This window comes from Delphinapterus leucas, chromosome 15, assembly GCF_059928025.1.
Source record: "Delphinapterus leucas isolate spDelLeu-1000000601 "Yukka" chromosome 15, BTC_Dleu_Yukka2, whole genome shotgun sequence".
Classification (NCBI taxonomy): domain Eukaryota; kingdom Metazoa; phylum Chordata; class Mammalia; order Artiodactyla; family Monodontidae; genus Delphinapterus; species Delphinapterus leucas.
The window spans coordinates 36,373,963-36,396,270 of record NC_143143.1 but is presented as its reverse complement, the minus strand read 5'-3'; the positions used below and the strand labels follow the sequence as shown (position 1 = coordinate 36,396,270).

General features: G+C 48.7%; 1 protein-coding gene across 3 annotated transcripts in view; it reads right to left on the bottom strand.

The window, feature by feature from the left end:
• The window catches only part of LOC111185192 (phospholipid-transporting ATPase ABCA3), a 44,794-nt gene extending 29,371 nt beyond the window's left edge, over nt 1–15,423 (bottom strand). Inside the window, exons 1-6 of one of the 3 annotated variants that reach the window (XM_022594566.3) lie at nt 15,197–15,423; nt 6,223–6,297; nt 5,805–6,069; nt 4,784–4,911; nt 3,921–4,086; nt 1,057–1,316 (exon numbers count right to left, since the gene is read on the bottom strand). In XM_022594566.3, coding sequence (XP_022450274.1) covers nt 1,057–1,316; nt 3,921–4,086; nt 4,784–4,911; nt 5,805–6,069; nt 6,223–6,276 — 873 coding nt within the window. In that variant the 5' untranslated portion in view covers nt 6,277–6,297; nt 15,197–15,423. The remainder of the gene's footprint in view (nt 1–1,056; nt 1,317–3,920; nt 4,087–4,783; nt 4,912–5,804; nt 6,070–6,222; nt 6,298–15,196) is intronic. The other 2 variants (XM_022594564.3, XM_022594565.2) reach the window with 2 other exon arrangements.
• Nucleotides 15,424–22,308: the final 6,885 nt, after the last annotated feature.

The window sequence follows — 22,308 nt, the reverse complement described above, 5'->3', positions numbered from 1 at the left end:
AGAGGACACTATTCACCCAGATGTACATGGTTATGTCAGTGAGATGCCTGTGAAGCACACCTCACACACTTCCACACACTTCTCCATCCCCCACGACACTGCCTGACAGCTGGGCACCACAGCTGTCCTTGATCACATGCAAAGTTCGCTTCCTGCTCTCCATGTATGTGAACATTTGTCTTGTGTTGACCTACTGTTTCAACAGAAACAGAATTCAACCCGCATATGTAATTCAGAATTTCAGTAGCCACATCAAAAAAATTTAAAGGGGGACTTCCCTGGCAGTCCAGTGGTTAGGATTCCACGCTTTCACTGCCGAGGGTGCGGGTTCCATCCCTGGTTGGGGAGCTAAGATCCTGCAAGTCGTGTGGCGTGGCCAAAAAAAAAAAAAGTTTAGGACTACCCTGGTGGTACAGTGGTTAAGAATCCGCCTGCCAATGCAGGGGACACGGGTTCGAGCCCTGGTCTGGGAAGATCCCACATGCCACGGAACAACTAAGCCTGTGCGCCACAGCTACTGAGCCTGTGCTCTACAGCCTGCGAGCCACAACTACTGAGCCTGCGAGCCACAACTACTGAAGTCCACGTGCCTAGAGCCCACGCTCCGCAACAAGAGAAGCTACTGCAAAGAGAAGCCCACGCACCACAACGAAGAGTAGCCCCTGCTCACCACAACTAGAGAAAGCCCGCGCGCAGCAACAAAGACCCAATGCAGCCAAAAGAGTTTAAAGGAACAAATGAAATTAGTTTCAACAATGTATTTTACTTTACCTAATGTATCCAAAACACTGTCTTTTCAATGTTCAGTCCTTAACATACAGCACATGAACTACAGCGCTTTATCAGGGTTTTAAAAATCTGGACAGAACAGGCTTGATTTCAAAGAAGCCCGAGATGGGCTGAGCCACGTGGGCACTAGCCCCACGCCCAGCTGCCCTGGTGCCCCCAGTGCCCAGGAGCTGCCCCCACCTGATGACAGGACTCAGGACACGACAGCCCATGGCCACACTGTGCCCGGACTCAGGATCTCTCAAAGCCAAACGCAAACAGGGTTACCTTCAGTTTCCTCTCTTTCTCTTGCACGACAGCCCGGATGATGCTGAGTGAGGTGTAAGTGAAGCTCAGCATGAGCAGCAGAGGAAGCTGGTACTGGATGGCGACGAGGAAGGGGTCCGAGATAAAAGGCGGGTAAGGGAACCTCTTGGCGATCACGGTGAGCTTCTCAAACAGCTGGTGCGTGGAGGCGTTGGCATGGTACTGCATGACAGCCCTGTCCACGGCATGCTGCACGGCCAGGAAGCCCTCACGGATATACCCTGAGTGCGGGAGCAGAGGACGTTCCGGCATGTGGGGTCGATACATGTGGGAGAAGCCAGGTCCTGGGTGCTGGTGCTCAGAGCGCTGAGGGCACTGAGCTGGTGAAGTGGCCTGGGGTTTCCTGCAGGCCTCCAGTTTGCAGGGGCCACCCTCGCTCTTTGGCTCGAGGCCCCTCCTTCCACCTTCCAAACCATCCAGGCAACATCTCTCTGACTGGCTTCCGTGTCATCACATCTTTCTCTGACTCTCTCTTCTGCATCCCTTGCCCACTTTTAAGGACCTACTGGGATAATCGACAAGTCTTGCTCCCTTGAGACCAGTTGATCAGCAACTTTCATTCCATCCACCCTTGAGTTACCATCTCAAAGGGAGGCAGGAACCACAGACCAAAGGCCACCACTACACGACCTTTGTGTGCTTTGTGGTCCCTCCCTGCTGGCCCTTTCTGACTCCCCACATTTTTAAAGTGATAAGGGCCAGGGGGATACGATATTCCAGTCCAGAGTGAGGCTTGTGAGAGGCTGAGCCTATGGAAGGAGTGGGGCATAGCCTCAGGAGAGAGAAAGGCAGCCTGGATTCCTGACGTCCGAGCCCAGGGGACAGAGAGGGGACATGGGATGCAGGTCTGGGTGGCGTGGGCACCCTCATTCCTAAAACAGTGACATTTAGAACACCTAACATCCTCCAACACAGAACTGTCAGCTGCCTGAGTTCAAGCCTCTAGAAAAAAGAAAAGCAATTTTATGCCCACCCCATCCCCAGCACGAGGTCACCATATCTGTGCACTTCTACCACCTCCCTTGAGTAAGTGGTTTTATGGCTGCAGAAATAGCAGGTGCTCAGTGAATCTTACCCCTCGTTGTGCTGGGTGGGGGTTTAGTTCTCATCTTCACTGTGACCCTGCAGAGTAGTGAACGACATCTTCATTGGACAAACAGGGCCACTGAGGCCCAGGGCGTTGAGCCACACAAAGGGGGAGGGGACAAAGCTGAGACGGGACCCTGGTCTCTTGGCTTCAAAGCCAGTGTCTTTCTCACGTCACAACGCCTCCCCCAGGAAACGTCCTGCCTGCCTCCTGCTCCCTAGTTGTTCTTCCATGAGGTTCTGCATGCTGCCATGGGGTCTTCACCACCACAACCTCTGCAGCTGCTCAACACCGAGGCAAAGCCACCCTCTGTGATCAATCATGTCCCACTACTGAAGTTTTTATGATCATAAACAATGCTGTGGGGAACATCTTTTGTGCATCTGCATTTTCTCCTTCTTTCAGACTATTCCAGGGGCTCAATTTTTATCAGGGGTCTAAGGTATGGACATTTGGGGGTGGGCTTAGGGGGAACACTGGCCTAATTCTTGGAGGGCCTGCTGTGTGCCAGGTTCAGATCCTTTCCACATCTCTTGGGGTCTTTGTGTTTTTTTTAAACTGATTTGGACTAAGGAATCATTTATAAAACAGAAGGTATTTACCCTTTGTCATCTGCTGGAATGTTTTCCCCAATCTCTTATTTGCTTTCAAAATTGGTGTTATGTCTTTTTCTCTTTTAGCAAATTTCAAGTTTGTACGTAGTGAAATCTGTCAGTCTTTTCCTTGGAGAACTTTTGCCTCTATCGCTTCCAAGCTTAGGAAACTGTCCCCACAAACAGGACGGACAGCCCCGCCCCAGGTCACACAGCCAGTGTCTCCTGCTGCTGGCCACAGGCAGTGGGCGTGGCAGCTGATGTGGCTTCTCCTCCTCCCCAGTTGGTGACCTGTCCAGGGCTTCATTCTGGGGCCTTGCACACTTCACCTTGCCTTGCTTGTCTTAGCTCCTCTTTTGGATTTAAAATCTTTTCCTGGAACATTAGCCTGGTGATAGGGTCCTGGCACCAGAAATAAATCTCTAAATGCTGGCTGCCTCCTGCCTTCCTGGAGCTCTATTTAGGGCATTCCTGGGTCTTTTCATCAAAATCTCTAACAAGTTCTGCCTCTTGCAGACCAGGGAATTAATTCTGTGTTCTTTGCAACACCCAGGATGCCGCCTGGAGCCTGCAGCTGGGCCTCAGCTTGAGGGCAAAGTCTAGTCCTGGGCCCCAGTTACTTGGTTCTAAGATGGAACCTTGGTCAGAGGAGACAAACAAGCCAACTACCTTCCAGAGTTACAGCGGACAGACCGACACACCCTCTGGCAATACAGTGAGCTGAGATCTGACTTCTGCAAACATTCCACTGACTCAATGAAACCACGGACAATTACACAAGGACAACAGAGCATACAATGCCTATACAACTGTACAGAGAGAGGGGCAAGGAGAGAAGGGAAATGGAAAACCAAGCCCAAAAGACCCAATGCAAACTGAAGCTCCTTAAAAACTGAAATATGAATGTTTCATTCAACAGCACGTTTGCTGGGAAATAGGGAGACAGCCTTTGCTGTTTTCAAAGATTATTTTGCTTTTCAGAAGCCAGTTTTACTGGATGTTTTCTTCCTTCTCCTACAAAGAAGAAGGTCAAATAATCATAAAAAATCTTCCTCCAGAGAAATGCAAGATGGGTTCCCCCGATGTGATGATCACGAGCCAGCACCCCGGGGGAGGAAAGGAGACCCCCTAAAAGTGTTCCTCACCAGGTTCTCCGCCATCAGGGGATGTGGGTTCCCTTGGTCCTGGGCTGGGGAAGAGTGGAAAAAGGGAAGTGGTGTGCCAGCCTTCTGTCTCTCTCAGGAAGAAGGAGCCTGTCTGGGTCCACATGTAATTTCTTCGCGTGTAACTGAACCGTAAGTGATATTTCACCTACGGAAACAAAGAGAAAACCAAGCGCTCTAAGGGATCCAGCCAGAGGAGCAAACGTCTGCATCCAGTGGGAGGGCTGGGGGACCCTCATTACCGTGACCTCACCACTGCCCCAGCCCCCGCCAGTGTCTGGATCTCAGGAAGTCAGAGTGAGCGGTCCTGCCAGGGCACAGAGAGCCCAGGGGCACCTCTGCAGTGCTCTTCACCACCCTCTTCTGCCATTACCAATGGGAACTCCACGCATGACTCGTCACTGCTAACCAGTGCAGGGCCACCAGCGTGATGCTGAGGGACCTGACGGTTTCCCAGTCTTATTGCCACTGGGGCAACCAAAAAACCTTTCTTTTTGTTTGTTTGTTTAAATATGTAACAGAAATTCTAATGCCATATGGTGCTAAGTCCCGAGTATCTGCTACTTTCCTACTTGTCCTATTTGACTCTGTCAAAGGAGACCCATAACGCCTTTCATAAAACGAGAGGACAAAGAGGGGCCACAGCAATGGTCTACGGCCACTTTCTTCAGACACGCGAGGTTTCTAAACCACTCTGGCCTGATGGGTCAAACTCCATCAGGGACCCTCAGTGGGCTGAGAGGTGATTCTGGACCCAAGGGGAAAGTCCCATTTGCTCCCAGGCAGGCAGAGCACCTCTGGCTCCTGGGGGAGGAAGCTTGGCTCCGTGGGGCTGGGGTCCTCACCGCCAGTGGCAGGGGATCCCTGCTGTGGTTGAAGGCATGCTCGAACACCACGGCGGCCAGCACGTTGGCAGAGCGGTTGTCGTACCTGACGTAGTCCTCAAAGTCCTTTTCGGAGGGGAAGCCGCGAGCTGTGGGGAGGAGGGGGGCCCAGAGTTGCCCAATCGTCCACTCTGCTTGAGAAAGCTGGACCTTCAGATAAAGGACTAAAGCTTACAAGTTTCTCTAGGGCTTTGTAAACCTTTCCTAAGACGCGAGGAGGCTTTTGTTTTTGGCAGAGACGGGCTGCGGTGAAGACTGGCAGAACCCCGCCATCTAAGCCAGCCCTGGGCATCTAGAAGCTGAGATCTGGAGCAGGGCCCCTCCATGTGGGCAGCTGCCCTGCCCTGAGCTCTGCAGCCAGCATCAGTTTCTCTCATAACCATAATGGTGGGCTTTAAAAATTCAAGTGGACACTAATGTAGTCTGTTCAACGACCTCTCTCACCCAGACCCCATTTCACATAAAGGGTTTGACTATAATCCCATAGCGAGGGACCAGGGATCTTCCCCTAAGTGTTTGCTACACTCAATTAAACAGGCCACAGTGCCAAAATCAAGAGGGAGAGGAAAAGGGATAATACTTTCTATTCTGAAAGCAAAGACCTAGCGAGGGTGACTGGCATATTTCCTGGGAATGGCCCTCAGCAGGCTTCTTGATGACCTTTATCAGAGCTGTCCTCCCAAAACCATATCCCAGAAGAGATTCCTGGCACCGGGGCCTTGCCCTCATAATTAAACAGCTTTGTGGGGTATGTGGACGCCATCCCCACTCTGAATAGCCAGGGGCTGTAAACTGTCACACACACTGCTTCCCACAGCCGTCATAACCCTGGTCCCTGTTGCAATGAGACATGACACAGGGATTTGCGGGCCGTGCGGCCACTACAGGGCAGACTGCATTGCCTGCTGCCCGGCTCCCCGCCTGGCCAGTCCCTGCCCCAAAGCCCAAGCCCTGCAGCACTACTGAGTCCCCGACAACTCACCTCTCATGTTGATCACCAGCATCCTCCTCACCGTCTCCACGACGGTCCTCACGGCGTCACTCTGGGATGGGACGTAGGCGAGCTCCCAGGCGGCTCCCGGTGGCGGGAAGCTGAAGAACAGTGGCAGCTCCCGGATGGACTGGCCGGGGTAGAGGGTGGCATTGGGCACGTTCTCTGACTGGATCATCAGGCGAAGCCAAATCAGGATCCCAGAAAACAGCAAGGGCAGGAAGAGCTCCAAGATGGTCACCAGGACCTTCCGCTTCTAAAGAGAAATGGAAACCGAGGGCTGAGGAGTGCGAGGTGGAGGCGAGGGGCTCCTGGAGCCCCTCCCACTGATGCCCCCTCTTGCTGACACCCCCTCTGCCAGGCCCCTCTCGCCCTTCCCCCTGCAGCATGCCCCCAGGGCCGGACCCACCTGCAAAGTGTAGTTCTTCCAGAGCAGGAGCGCCAGCTGCCTGAGTACCACCATCCTTGCCAGAAGGGCCGCTAGCTGTGGACCAAAGACAAAAAGGGTGTTGGTTCAGGTTTGCGAATCGTGTTTGGGGAAGGCAGGGAGAGTGGGGGAGAGTCAGTCCTGAGACACAGACCCTCCACTTCTCCTCACCTTCTTTTGTCCCAGCCTAACTCAGAACAGCTCCCCAGAGGGAGAGGCCAGTTCTACTCCGTTCAAGGAACACACGCCCTTTCAGGAAGCTGACTTTGTTTCTTCTGGAAACATGAGATGAACGGCAGGGCTGGTAGCAACGTGGCCAATGGAACGGCAATCATTCGATGAACGCTATTCAAATGTTCTCTGTGGTTCGTATGAATGTGCTATTTCTTAGCAAAAACTCAGGCTGATGGAGTTCCCCTCCCTGACTGCTTTATTCTCCACCATCACAGAACAGTAAAAGGAAACTCAGCCCAGTATCCTGGCTGCGGGCTGATTTCTAAGACCTGGAGAGGGCTGTGGGGGAGCAGGGGAGGAGCCTGGGGTGAGGGCCCTCAGTGGCCTTAACCCAGGGGCAGACACGGCAGGCGAGGCGGACGCGTGGGTGGCAGGATGGCATGTGCTCTCCCACCTTGAACCCCAAGAACCAGTTTTTCCTGCTTTAACTGTGAGCAGTGGTCTGTGAGCCTCCACACGACACTGGTCATTTTCCTCCAGAGAAAATCTACTCTATGTCAGGTATGAATGTTATATTTAAATCTGGTACGTATGGCTGGGAAAATCTGCTGAGACTAATTATCAAACACAGTGACAGCAGAAACAAGAACAGAGCTTTATAAAGGTCTCCCTCAATTTAGGGAAATCCATGTCATGAGACTGCACTGTGAGAAGCAGAGACACGGAGCCACACTAACCTTTAGAGAAGGAGGGAGTTAGAGTTAGCTCAGGAAGACCCCAGGACGCTCATGACTAGAAGCACCTAGTTCTGTAAGCTGCGGGCATGAATGCCGAGGCTGGACCTGAGGTGGGCAGCGAGGGTGGCAGAGGAAGGGAGGCCCTGGAGAGCTCCTGGTCACCGTCTGCGCCAAGTATGCAGATGGAGCAGAGGGGCCCTCCACAGCTCACGGTCCTTCAAGTGGGGAGAAGCATCTGTGACTCACAGGGAAGAGTCCTGAGTGCAATGAGCCGGCTCCACACTCAGGTCGATACTAACCCAGCACCATCCATTAGGCGCTGTCAGGACGGCACGGACAAATGGCTGGTAAATCCTTCATTAGTTAACCTGCTCTAACACTATGGCCCAAAGAACCCACCTCGAGACCCAGTGCGCATGGAGCGAGAGCTTGTTTTTTTTTTTTTGAAACAGCCAGTTTTGCTTTTGACTTCAGTTAGCTGAAAAATCATTTCCATTAAAGCTCATTTTTAAATTAAACTCTCGCTTTAAAAAAAAAGATGTAGCTGTCCGTATCTGCCTAAAAGTTGTTCCTCAAAATTTAAGCTTTAAAGGGCACTCAATAAATATTAGTAGAAAACACAACTGCAAGAAGTTATTTACAAATTAACTTAAAATATGGCTTTTATTTAACCATATGGTTAAAATATGGAGAGATTAAAGCTAAAATAGTAATGAAGGGCTATTAAGTGGCAACTTAATAAATTATCCAAATTCTTTTAAAATTAATAAGGTGGAAAAACCTGTCTTAAAATCAGTCGTAGACAGTTAATAAAAGAGCAGTAGTGTAATGTTACCCACGAAGGCCTACGGCCTATGAACAGTTTCAAGAAGTGGTTTAGGCTAAGAGGGGAAAGCAGTGCCTCCAACGGAGCTGATCATCCCCACAGCAGGCTGATAGGTGCCTGGCTTGGCAGAGATGAAGGTTCTTTCTCTACCAAGAGGGGAATGTGAAAAGGTCACAGTTCAAAGAAGTCTTCTGGTCAGAGAAGTCGATGACTTCCTTTACTGGAAAAGTCTGGTCAAGAAAGGACATGTCCCCACGCTTAATCCCACCTCTCTAGGCCCCGAGGGGTGGGCAGGGCAGGGAGACAGACCGTCTGCCTTCCCACTAGGACAACACCGGACAGCAACACCAGGGAACTGACCTGAGTCCTGACAGAGGCTCCTGGCTGAGGCTTTCCTCTGGGGCTATGGGAGGTCTGGCTGGGAGGAAGCGGCCCTGCACAGAGGGCTCTGGGGTGGGGCCGGTAGGCCTCTGGAGTGCGGTGGGCTGACCTTGGAGCTCGGGAGCACTGACGCCTCACAGGATATCAGGAAGGGCCTGGGGCTCGCTGGCATGACGCATAATTTAAAAAATAATCATAAAACGCCTCTCACCGAGGTAGGAAATCGAAGTGCAAAATACACTGCAAGCGTGTTACTTAAGCAAAGCCAAGTCCAATATCAAAGAAACATGGATTTTGGGAATCAGAGAACTCTGGGGTGGCTTTTGTTCTCTCCTGGTACAATAAACTGTAAGAAGCTTTTATTTTATATACTTTTATATTTATAGAGCCTCCTAATCCAGCCCTAACTTCTGGTACCATCACCCTTTCAAAACTAAGAAACTAGGAGGAAGTGCCTGACCCAGGATCACACAGGAAGCAAGGCACACACCCAGGATCTGAGCTTCCTAGTTTGTGTTTTTACCACTGCACCCCTACAGTCTGTGTATCCTAAAAGCAGCAAACATCTTTATAAAGTCTTTATGTATTTCTCCCAGAACCTAACATTAGAAATCAAAAAGAAAAAATATCCCTTGAGCCCCACCACCTTAACAGACATCGTACGTGTTTCTGTCTCCCCAAGGCACCCAGCTCTTTGCTCTGTGCCTGCCATGCTCTATCTGAAGTCTCACTAAATGCCATACTCGTGTCTGTTCTGTTTGAGCAGAAAAGGAATTTAAAGGAGGAGATTCCCAGAATTACAAAATCTGGGAAGCTTTCTGGTTGCGACAGCAAATGTACACGAGGAAAGGAAGTTAAAGTTCCTCAAAACACTTAAGACCGCGGCACTCAGAGTCCCCCAGAAGTGGCGGGGGCTGCGATCCAGAACCAGCCCAGGCGGGTCCACTCCAAAGCAACTGCTCGCAAAGCCCCACAAGAACGTCTGAGGACTTCTCCCAAGGCTCACTTCACTCCTCCCAGGACAGAGCCAGGAAGGGAAGGGAAAGCTCTTTTTACCACGGAAAGGCGTGTTTGCTTACCGTTAAAATAGTAAACATTACACAAATCATTGAGTATTTCAATGTTTGGTTTTCAGGTGAGCAGTGGAGCTGGTCCAGAGTGAGTGCCTATTGTGGGCTGCTAACTTCTGAGAACTCTTTTTTTTTTAAATATTTATTTTTTTGGCCACACCAGGTCTTAGTCGTGGCATGCGGGATCTAGCTCCCTGACCAGGGATCGAACCTGGGCCCCCTGCATTGGGAGCATGGAATCTTAACCACTGGACTAGCAGGGAAGTCCCTAAGAACTCTCTTGATGTCACACGGGATTCCTCTGAAAATGGCTCTCCCGGTTTGGGAAATGGTTGTCCTAGTTTGGGAGCACTGTGCCGGGTGCTTGCCACTGCGTGTTGAGTCCCGACACCTCTGCTTCCTGATTTGGGTATTTTTTTTCATTATGGGCTTGAATATGTCCTCCAGTTTCTATGTGCCCAAGCAAAAGAAGCTTTTATTTCTGCATATACAGAACAGAATGGTGGTAACGCTTCTGGAAAGGTCACTGCTGAGTGGGCCTCAAGGCCAGCAAGCAGAAGTGGACGGAGCCCCGAGGCCAGGCACATGCTGTTATGTCACGTGTCCTGTCGTATCCCGAGCTCGGTGCCTTTCCTTCCACGGAAGCCGTCAGCACAGGCCTGGGGGAAGTCATGGCTGGGAGGGAGGGGGTCTCAGTAAGGTCAAGGCAGACATCTTGCTGTCACACAGACAGCAGACAACCAGGGCTCTGCCCTCTTGACCACACATGTGGAACAGAGAGATGCCCTTGTTGGTGGTGCTCGCTGGGACTCGGCACTTTTCCTGAAGACCGAGGTGGGTGAGGACCCATCTCAGCTAGGAAAGCATTTCCTTCTCACACGGGGAGCCCACAACAGTCAGCGGTGTTAAGTCTACGTGTGTACATGCTGCAGAAGGCATGATAGGTACTTCACGTTTGCTGGTAGAATCTGTGGTTTTTTAGGATACACAAAACAAAAAAGCATCTACTCATCCAACTAACATTTGCCAAGTACTTACTGTGTGATAGGCACTTATACCAGGCACTAAAGATCTGGAAATGAAAATCACAGTGTTCTTAATCCAAGGAGTTCACAGTCTGCACATGCTTGCATGTACTGTAATCACTATAACTGAAGCCAAATGAAGCATCATGAGATTCTGGAGATCAGAATTCTGTGTGTATGTGTAAGACAGGGTGAGCTCTGGGAAGGCTCCCAGAAACAGGTGACACAGGAGACCAGTCTCGGGTTTCTTGTTAGTTGAGGTAGGGAGGGCATTATAGGATCATGAAGAAATGGAAGAGTGTGTGGGGGGAACAGCAAGTAATTCTGAGTGGCTGGGGAGGAGCACCAGGGACGGAGCCAGAAGGGGAAGCCGACCAAGGCCTTGGATGCCGTGCCAAGAAGGAAGGAGGGGTAGGGGTGGGATGGGGGGTGGGGAGGGAATCCAAAAGTGCAGTAATTCTGCTAGAGGGTGTTCTGTTTTGCTTATAATCTTTTACCCAGTATATGATCTTTTAAATTGTGAAAATATCTAATTCAGTGGATTCTGCAGATGAATGTCCAAATACCAATAAGCACTGTAAAAAATAGGCTGAAAATAGCAGGCACATTTATAGAGGGTGGTTCCCACCAGTGAATCCCACTATTGGTCTTCAAGTGGGATGAGCAAGACAATCTGCTAGAGTAAAGGAATGGCTAGAGTAAAGAAATACTTTAAAAATGAGGAAAAATTGGTTTTACTAATATTTAACACATGAATGCACCCTGGCACTCTTGCTGGCCTGTGTGTCAGCAGCCACAGCATCCTGACAGAGGGACTCTGTGACACGTGGGTGATGACTGGCCCTCGCCCGCTTGTTTACTTTAAGTCTCTCAGGTGTGTTGGAGTTTACATGCTTTGGGATATCGTGGTTGTGGTCAATTAAAAAAAAAAAAGACTCAAATAGCTAAAGCTTTACAATACTTTGCAGTGATCTGGGGAGTTGTGAATACCTGGTTATCTTGTGACTTAGAACTTAAGGAGGAAATACATATTTTCTTTCATGAGAAGTGTCAAACCTGGAAACCTTTTTCTTTTTTTATTCAATGACAAATGAGTGCAGCAGCGTGTGAGCTAGCTTACTGGTTTTAAGCCAATGCACTCAAATCTGTCCCTTCCAGGAAAAGGTGACAATGCATGAGTTACAGCTTTTCAAAATAATCTATGCCAAGAACAGAGCATTTATGAAAACAGACGTTTGGCGACGTTTCCACAGGTGTGTGACTGTATTGCCAAGGATGTGGCAAGTGCACCATCCACATGAACACTGACACCTGCACAGCAAAAGCTTTGGGAACCAGGACTTTCACCTCCCCTGATAGCCCCTGAACACTTAGCAGCCCAGATTCATCAAGAGCCCTCGAATGACTGGCAGGTGGGATTGAAAAACAAGTACCAGACGCAGAGCAAGTCTGCATGCCTCCCTGAGGTTCACTGTGCTTACCTGTGAACCCCTCAAGAACCAGGAACTGAAATAAACAGAACTCAGAACCACACCTTCAAATGCTGGACTCAGGTTTCACCGAGTTTATAAATAGGATGTAGACTTGATCACATGGCTTTCTTTTAAAAACAGCACACATTTGTATAATAGATTATGTACTACTGATACACTGAAAAATTTAATCGTGTTCACTTCGCCTCTCATCCACTTAATAGGTCTTTATTTGTATGTGTTTCTATGTCCATGATATTCAAGACAGTAGTATATGGCTTTCTTTTATAATAAATAAATAAAACGTATGGTGGTGCATGCTCAAATTCTTTTACGTATAGCAGTGAACAGGAAAAAAGCTTGTGGACAACTTATTTACAGAAATGACCCTTGTGTGTTTAAGGTGGGAACAAATGCCACAAGCCGCAGTCATTGTCCAAGAGCCCCATGAGGCCAGGTTCAAGGTCATGGTCATTTGCATTGGGAGGCCCAGATGGAGACCTAGTTTATGGGTCTCACACTCAATGCCACCGCCTGTGCTGTCCTGGGTCAGGGCGGCGGGCTCCTCAGAATCATGTGGCTCTGAGTTTACACTGGAGCTCCTGGCAGGGAGTGGTGGGGTATATTTTTGAGCCAAAGGTGTGGCCCAGAGGAGGCTATCAGGAGAGAGTTCTACAAAATCTGTGCCACTGCCTGCTCTCCTAACCCCTGCTGCAGCCTTGGGCCCATTCCCCATCCTGCTAGCCTTCTGCCTCTCTAGGTGTAGGAAATGAGGTAAAGAGGCAATTGAGAATCCCCAGAGAGAGGTAACCATGGATCTTCTGCAACAAGCAAGGCAGCAAGCTCATTACTCAGATCCTGCAACCACACTTATCTGCCTGTTGACTCCAAATCTCTCCAAATGTGGCGAACGACTCAGCCAGTCAGGGGGACAGGCACTGTCCAAGTCTCCCAGGACAGGGACTGCCACACCTTACACTTTCCCGGGAGTGTGTGGGCCTTCTGTGGTTTTGTCGGCTTGGAGTATCACCCACCATTCCCATCTCTACTTTCTGAAATCCTTCCTATCATTTCCCAGTCCAGGTCTGGCCCCTCTGTGAAGCCGCCACTGACAACCCTGACTGGTTCACGGGTTCTTTGTCTTGGCTTCACAGTGGAATCTTCTGGGATACTTTAAGACAGAAACTGATGCTGGAGGCCCACCCCTGGAGATTCTGGGCTGTGGCCTGGGCATGGGACTCTTTCCCGGGTGATTCTAACATGCAGTCAGGGTTGACACCTTCTGCTCTTGTCGAAAGCCATCCCTCCACCTTTGCATACTTGAGGCAGCTTTTCTGGATGTCTCATGTAGCACTTATCTCTTTCTGTCTTAGGTCAGTTACTTGTGAATAAATCATCTCTTTAGCTCCATCCTAAGGTCCCCGATCGTGCACAGAGCCTTGCCCATCATTCTCCCCAGAGTTCTAGAATGCTCCCCGCCCCGTAACAGACTCAATAGCAGAGGAGTCTACTGCTGTTTCAGGAAGCAGGGCTGGAAAAGAAACTGTCAACTAGGGAGTCTTACCTGGGCCTTCCCAGTTGAGACTAAGTTAAAACAGGTTCCCATGGACTGCCTGGCATATGCACTGTGGAAAGCTAGTAACTCAGAAAAAAAAAAAAAAAAAACCAACAGCTTGAGCTCCCTCTCTTGTTCCAAAAGGCTGTTTCAACAGAATGATGATAGATCACCTTAGAGAAGGAAAGATGTCATCCTGTTTGTCAAATATAGTAAGCAAGTGTTCAATTAAAAAAACCAAACAGGGCTTCCCTGGTGGCGCAGTGGTGGAGAGTCCGCCTGCCGATGCAGGGGACGCGGGTTCGTGCCCCGGTCCGGGAAGATCCCACATGCCGTGGAGCGGCTGGGCCCGTGAGCCATGGCCGCTGAGCCTGCGCGTCTGGAGCCTGTGCTCCGCAATGGGAGAGGCCACAGCAGTGAGAGGCCCGCGTACAGAAAAAAAAAAAAAAAAAAAAACACAAACCAAACAAACTCCTGAGAAGTTAAAAAGGTGGGGGGATTCCCATGGTATCCATTTTTACCTGTTTTCCCTTTCTTTTACTTTTCCAATGATGTTAACTTTCTAAAGGAAAACATCCTTAACCTTTTCACATTTACAAAAGGCAGCATCAAAATGTTCTGAATCAAATGATATAGCTGCTCAGGAGAAAAGAGCACAACTCTTCCACTTGCACCTTGCCTGGATTTCCACACTGCTACAGGGTCTCATCCACTTCTTCAGCAAGCGTTCCTTCAGTGCCTCTCATGTGCCAGGTGCTGGCTATGTGCTAGAAGTGCAAGCCCCACAAGAGACAATCTGTGCCTTCAGGGAGCTCACAGATCAGGAGGCAAAGGGGCAAACAGAAACAACCCTATCAGGTAACAGGCTTTAATTAGGCAACGTCCAAGGAAGTGAGGAGGGGCATTCATGCATGTGACAAATATGCACTAAGCATGTGTCCTAAGCCCTCATTTAGGAGATAGTCCCTGCTCTCATGAAGCTTATAGTCTAGTTCAGGAAGGAGCCAACACCTATGTAAACACAAATTCATACCAAGTACAGACTGACCATGGGCACCAGGGCTGTTGCAGGCCCTTCTGCCTAGACCAGGAGGTCCCTTTCCTTCTGTCCCCCACACAACTCCCACCACTAACAGTGGACCACTGGACCCCCATTCTGAGGCTCATGAGAAGGCGGGTTTGGGAACAGGGCGGACTCCGTTACGGGGATGCATTCCCACCCACACTGGGAATCTCTGCACCGAGAGATGAGCCAGCAGCATCCTTGGCGGGCCTGCCTCAGCTCCCCAGCCTGTGATGCCGCCTGGCTTTAGCAGGCAAGTGCTCAAACTGTCTGCCGGGTGAAGGCCAGCGGGTCTTAGCGTGGTAAATGTCTGTCCACCCTCCTCGGCTCGGCACAAAGGATTCCACAACGATTCTAGCTCCGGGAACGTTACGTTTCCCCAAGGGGGGGCCGGCTTTGGAGAAATGCCTGAGGGGATGAGGACACGCCCAGAGGCTCGTGCCGAGGGGAAGCCTGAGTCAGGGCGGCCTTGCACTGCTGGGAGATGCACCTGCTGCGCCGCCGGAGGAGGCCGCGGGCAGGGCGGGGGCGGGGCAGGGCCGCGGGAGGGGCCGGGTGCCCGGCCGGGGAGGGGGCCCCGGGCGGGGAAGCGGCCCCCAAATCTCGAGCCTTGGGAGCCAGCGCGCGCGAGCGGCGGGTTCTGAGGCACTCACCGACCCTTAGCGCCCGGGCGGCAGCGGCCGGGGCGCTGCCCTCTCGCGGGGTCCCCTCCCTCGGCTCCCGGCTCTGCTCTGGCCTCGCGGCGGCGGCGACCGCTGCCGCTGCTGACAACTGCTAGGCCGCCACGGCGGGGAGGGGGCGCCTGAGACCCGCGACGGGCAGAGGACCGGGACGCTCGGGGTCCTGCAAGAGGCGCCCCTCGGCCGGCCCACGCATGCGCAGTGTGCCGCCCTGCGGGTGCCAGCCCCGCCCCGGGACGCCCCGCCCCTGATCGCGCGTGCGTAGGGCTCAGCGCGCCCGCTACAAGGCCGGCAGGAGGGGCGACACGCGGGAGTCTGGGCGAGGGCTGGATCCGGTAGGAGAATCGCGTGGTCCGCAGGGACTTACAGGCGGCTGAAGTAGTCTTCGCCCGAACCTCTGCCTTCCCTGGCCATCCTCCATTTGCCCTCCAGCACTGTCTTTCTGTTGGGCGCCGTACACCTCACGGAGGGAGGGCGCTTTGCTGCCTCAGGCCTGGCACGAACGCTGCTGGGCGGAAGAGGCCCTGGGGGTGGACCTTCCTAGGAAATTTCTAGAAAACGACGCTGGGGTGGGCAGGACGGCCCAGCGTCCGTGAGTGTGGCCGCGGTCCCGGGGCGCAGTTCAGAGGGGCAGGGAGGCCTCGGGGTCACCTTAGGCAGGAGGGTCGAGAGTCAGGGTCAGGGTTACCTCAGGAGGGTCATGGGTCGGGTCGGGGTCCCCTGAAGCCGGGAGAGTTGTGAGGCTGGGTTGGGGGTCACCTTGGACGGGAGGGTCCCGAGGCCCGACAGGGATCACCGGGGGCGGAGGGTCTCGAGGCGTGGGCGGCGCGTGGCTAACAGTCCACGCGGGCTGGCCCCTCGGCTCCCGACTGCCCAGGTCGTGAGCGCCGCCAGCGGCCCATCATTTTCGAGGATCCTCCCGCGGCCCGACGTGCACCTGCCGGCTGGCTGCCCAACTGCCCTGCTTCCCTCTGCCCAGCCTCTGGCGGCTCCTGGTTGAGGTCGCCGCCCCAGGACGCCGCCTGCTGACCAGCCAGGCCCCGTCCCCCCTCCAGGCGCGCCTCTGGAATGAGGACAAGACTGACTGAATCGTAAAGTAATGACCCAATTCGGGAGGCAGACCTCTGCCCCCCAAGACTGTTTATGGATTAGTGATAAGAGCGTCTCAGTGCCCCATTTTTTTACTTAACATCTTTTATTATCTGAAGTAGTGTTATTTACTTGTTTATTTTTTGCTGTCTCTCACCAAAAGATGGGCTCCATGAGTAAAGGGACTTTGTCTAGTTCATGGCTACATCCCAGGGTCCTAGCATGTCTGGCACAGAGAAGGCTTTTGATAGATGTTTGTTGAATGAAAGGGTCACAAAGACCTGGCTTCAAATCTTGACCCTATCCCCTAACTAGTGCAGGCATGGCATTTAAACTTCCTGAACCTCAATTTCCTATCCCTGAAATTAAAATAATACCAAACTCAAAGGTAATTAGTATTTCAAAGTGAAATGAGAAAAAAACATAAGTGCTTATCGCAATACCTGGCACATAAATGCCAAATAAATGGTAGTATAATGGAAATATAACTAGAGACTTATGTAGTCTGGTCTCTGTAATGAGGATTCAGAAAAAAAAATTGAAGGCAATTACTGGATAGGTAGAAAAGTGGATTATTAGTATGTGACAAACATCTTAAAAACTGTCTTTCCCCATTATTCCTCACAGACTGCACCCCTTCTCTCCCAACAAAAGTGTTGGGAAAAACTCTATGAACCTGGCTGACTCGTCCTTCTCTTCACCCTGCTTCTCTTAATCTTTTTTAATTTCAGGAACCCATCCTTCCCATTTCTAACTTACATTGGTTACACCTTGCAATTTTTTTCAAACCCCTTCTAAACCTGATCCCAGTTTTGCATAACCAAATCCAGAAACAGAACTGGCTGACTCAGAATTTCCCTTATATGGAAGGTGAGGGTAGGGGCACAGGAAAAAGAATGACCATGCAGATCAAGACGGACATCTGGGGACTTCCCTGGTGGCGCAATGGTTAAGAATCCGCTTGCCAATGCAGGGGACACGGGTTCAAGCCCTGGTCCGGGAAGATCCCACATGCTGCAGAGCAACTAAGCCCGTGCGCCACAACTACTGAGCCTATGCTCTAGAGCCTGGGAGGCACAACTACTGAGCCCACGTGCCACAACTGTTGAAGCTTGAGCGCCTAGAGCCCATGCTCTGCAACAAGAGAAGCCACCACAATGAGAAGCCCGCGCACTGTAACAAAGAGTGGGCCCCGCTCGCCGCAACTAGAGAAAGCCCGTGTGCAGCAACAAAGACCCAACACAGCCAAAAATAAATAAATTTATTAAGAAAAAAAAAACAACTGCAAAGAATTCTATATCTTTGTTCTTAATCATGTTAGGGTGCCTGCTATTGTAATTATTATCAATGATCATAATCATGAACGGGAGGGTGTGAAGGTCACTGGCAAAGGCAGATTGTCACATGCAAAGATTCCAGGCTCTAGACTCCTGTTCAAAAACAACTGCCCACAGTGGGCTGGACTCTTCTGATGCTTTTCAACAATCACTGAAAAATCCACCAATGTTCTGCTCAAGGCCCACTACTGAAAAAATCAGAACAAACCTAGATGCTCCATCTAGTCTTCTCCTTCCATCGGGAGGCCCACATAATGGTCATAATTTTGTTCAAAGTACACAGTAGAGATGAGACCGGAACCCAGGTGTTCAGGTTTGTGAGCTCTTTAATATTCTCTGGTACGTGAATTACTCACATTTATATACCATGAATATATGCATATATATGCATATATGAAATTACATGGTATACTTCTTGGGATTCACATGGCTCAGACATTTCTCAAAGATTGATGGCAAATGTTAAAGTCGATGGTGTCACTCATAAACAAATGTTATGGCTTTACAAAAGGCAGTAAACCTAGTCATTATAATAGTTGGCCGACATACATAATAATATACCTATATATACTATATGCGTTTTTAAAATGAAACCAATATTTTAGCACCTGTTTCTTTTGAGAGGCCCAAATACTATCTAGCTATACCTACATATGCTTATATATGTATTTTTTTTTGTATGGTAGTTACTGATATTCAATGCAGAATTAATTTAATTTAATTAATTTACTTGGTTGCTGTGGGTCTTAGTTGTGGCAGGCGGCCTCCTTAGTTGCAGCATGCAAACTCTGAGTTGTTGCATGCGTGTGGGATCTAGTTCCCCTATCAGGGATCGAACCCGGGCCTCCTGCATTGGGAGCACAGAGTCTTACCCACTGCACCACCAGGGAAGTCCCCAATGCAGAATTTTAGAATGGGGCTTTTCCAGTTGCTTCCATAGGACTGTGTTATAATTGGGGGATGCCTTCTAAACTAAGGGCTGTACACATACTCCTTCATTCAGTGATTAAGAGGCATTATATTGTAGTGGTTAAAACTGGTTATGGACTCTGGCCACACAGCCTCAAATTGAATCCCAGATCTTAATGTCTTAACTTTTCTGTGCCTTGATTTCCTTGTGTAAAATGGGGATTGTATAGTACCCACTTCATAGGATTGTTGTGAGTATTCGATGTATCAAAACATATAAATCCATGGTATATTTCTCCATCTGTTTGTATCATCTTTAATTTCTTTCATCAGTGTCTTATAGTTTTCTGCATACAGGTCTTTTGCCTCCTTGGGTAGGTTTATTCCTAGGTATTTTATTCTTTTTTTGCAGTGGTAAATGGGAGTGTTTCCTTAATTTCTCTTTCAGATTTTTCATCATTAGTGTATAGGAATGCAAGAGATTTCTGTGCATTAATTTTGTATCCTGCTACTGTACCAAATTCATTGATTAGCTCTAGTAGTTTTCTGGTAGCATCTTTAGGATTCTCTACGTATAATGTCATGTCATCTGCAAACAGTGACAGTTTTACTTCTTTCCTGATTTGGATTCCTTTTATTTCTTTTTCTTCTTTGATTTCTGTGGCTAAAACTTCCAAAACTATGTTGAATAAGAGTGGTGAGAGTGGGCAACCTTGTCTTGTTCCTGATCTTAGTGGAAATGGTTTCAGTTTTTCACCATTAAGAACGATGTTGGCTGTGGGTTTGTCATATACGGCCTTTATTATGTTGAGGTAGGTTCCCTCTATGCCCGCTTTCTGGAGAGTTTTTTATCATAAATGGGAGTTGAATTTTGTCAAAAGCTTTTTCTGCATCTATTGAGATGATCATATGGTTTTTATCCTTCAATTTGTTAATATGGTGTATCACATTGATTAATTTGTGTATATTGAAGAATCCTTGCATTCCTGGAATAAACCCCACTTGATCATGGTGTATGATCCTTTTAATGTGCTGTTGGATTCTGTTTGCTAGTATTTTGTTGAGGATTTTTGCATCTATGTTCATCAGAGATATTGGGCTGTAGCTTTTTTTGTGACATCTTCATCTGGTTTTAGTATCAGGGTGATGGTGGCCTTGTAGAATGAGTTTGGGAGTGTTCCTCCCTCCGCTATATTTTGGAAGAGTTTGAGAAGGATAGGTGTTAGCTCTTCTCTAAATGTTTGATAGAATTCGCCTGTGAAGCCATCTGGTCCTGGGCTTTTGTTTGCTGGAAGATTTTTTTTTTTTTTTTTTTTGTGGTACGCGGGCCTCTCACTGTTGTGGCCTCTCCCGTTGTGGAGCACAGGCTCCGGACGCACAGGCCCAGTGGCCATGGCTCACAGGCCTAGTTGCTCCGCGGCATGTGGGATCTTCCCGGACCAGGGCACGAACCCGTGTCCCCTGCATCGGCAGGCGGACTCTCAACCACTGCGCCACCAGGGAAGCCCTGTTGGAAGAGTTTTAATCACAGTTTCAGTGCTTGTGATTGGTCTGTTTATATTTTCTGTTGCTTCCTGGTTCAGTCTCGGAAGGTTGTGCTTTTCTAAGCATTTGTCCATTTCTTCCAGGTTGTCCATTTTATTGGCATATAGTTGCTTGTAGTAATCTCTCATGATCCTTTGTATTTCTGCAGTGTCAGTTGTGACGTTTCCTTTTTCATTTCTAATTCTGTTGATTTGAGTCTTCTCCCTTTCTTTCTTGATGAGTCTGGCTAATGGTTTATCAATTTTGTTTATCTTCTCAAAGAACCAGCTTTTAGTTTTATTGATCTTTGCTATTGTTTCCTTCATTTCTTTTTCATTGATTTCTGATCTGATCTTTATGATTTCTTTCCTTCTGCTAACTTTGGGGATTTTTTTGTTCTTCTTTCTCTAATTGCTTTAGGTGTAAGGTTAGGTTGTTTATTTGAGATGTTTCTTGTTTCTTGAGGTAGGATTGTATTGCTATAAACTTCCCTCTTAGAACTGCTTTTGCTGCATCCCATAGGTTTTGGGTCATCTTGTTTACATTGTGATTTGTTTCTAGGTATTTTTTGATTTCCTCTTTGATTTCTTCAGTGATCTCTTGGTTATTTACTAGTGTATTGTTTAGCCTCCATGTGTTTGTATTTTTTACAGTTCTTTTCCTGTAATTCATATCTAGTCTCATAGCGTTGTGGTCGGAAAAGATACTTGATACGATTTCAATTTTCTTAAATTTACCAAGGCTTGATTTGTGACCCAAGATACACTCTATCCTGGAGACTGTTCCATGAGCACTTGAGAAGAATATGTATTCTGTTGTTTTTGGATGGAATGCCCTATAAATATCAATTAAGTCCATCTCGTTTAATGTGTCATTTAAAGGTTGTGTTTCCTTATTTATTTTCATTTTGGAGGATCTGTCCATTGGTGAAAGTGGGATGTTAAAGTCCCCTACTATTATTGTGTTACTGTTGATTTCCCCTTTTATGGCTGTTAGCATTTGCCTTATGTATCGAGATGCTCCTATGTTGGGCGCATAAATATTTACAATTGTTATATCTTCTTCTTGAATTGATCCCTCGATCATTATGTAGTGTCCTTCTTTGTCTCTTGTAATAGTCTTTATTTTAAAGTCTATTTTGTCTGGTATGAGAATTGCTACTCCAGCTTTCTTTTGATTTCCATTTGCATGGAATATCTTTTTCCACCCCCTCACTTTCAGTCTGTATGTGTCCCTAGGTCTGAAGCGGGTCTCTTGTAGACAGCATATGTATGGGTCTTGTTTTTGTATCCATTCAGCCAGTCTGTGTCTTTTGGTGGGAGCATTTAATCCATTTACATTTAAGGTAGTTATCGATATGTATGTTCCTATTACCATTTTCTTAATTGTTTTGGGTTTGTTATTGTAGGTCTTTTCCTTCTCTTGTGTTTCCTGCCTAGAGAAGTTCCTTTAGCATTTGTTGTAAAGCTGGTTTGGTGGTGCTGAATTCTCTTAACTTTTGCTTATCTGTAAAGGTTTTAATTTCTCCATTGAATCTGAATGAGATCCTTGCTCTGTAATCTTGGTTGTAGGTTTTTCCCTTTCATCACTTTAAATATGTCCTGCTACTCCCTTCTGGCTTGCAGAGTTTCTGCTGAAATATCAGCTGTTAACCTTATGGGGATTCCCTTGTATGTTATTTGTTGCTTTTCCCTTGCTGCTTTTAATATTTTTTCTTTAATTTTTGATAGTTTGATTAATATGTGTCTTGGCGTGTTTCTCTTTGGGTTTATCCTGTATGTTACTCTCTGTGCTTCCTGGACTTGATTAACTATTTCCTTTCCCATGTTAGGGAAGTTTTCAACTATAATCTCTTCAAATATTTTCTCAGACCCTTTCTTTTTCCCTTCTTCTTCTGGGACTCCTATAATTCAAATGGTGTTGGGCTTCCCTGGTGGCGCAGTGGTTGAGAGTCCGCCTGCCGATGCGGGGGGGGGAACGTGGGTTCGTGCCTGGTCCGGGAGGATCCCACATGCTGTGGAGCGGCTGGGCTCGTGAGCCATGGCCACTGAGCTTGCACGTCCGGAGCCTGTGCTCCGCAACGGGAGAGGCCACAATGGTGAGAGGCCTGCGTACCGCAAAAAAAAAAAAAAAAAAATGGTGTTGTGTTTAATGTTGTCCCAGAGGTCTCTGAGACTGTCCTCAATTCTTTTCATTCTTTATTCTTTATTCTGCTCCCTGGCAGTT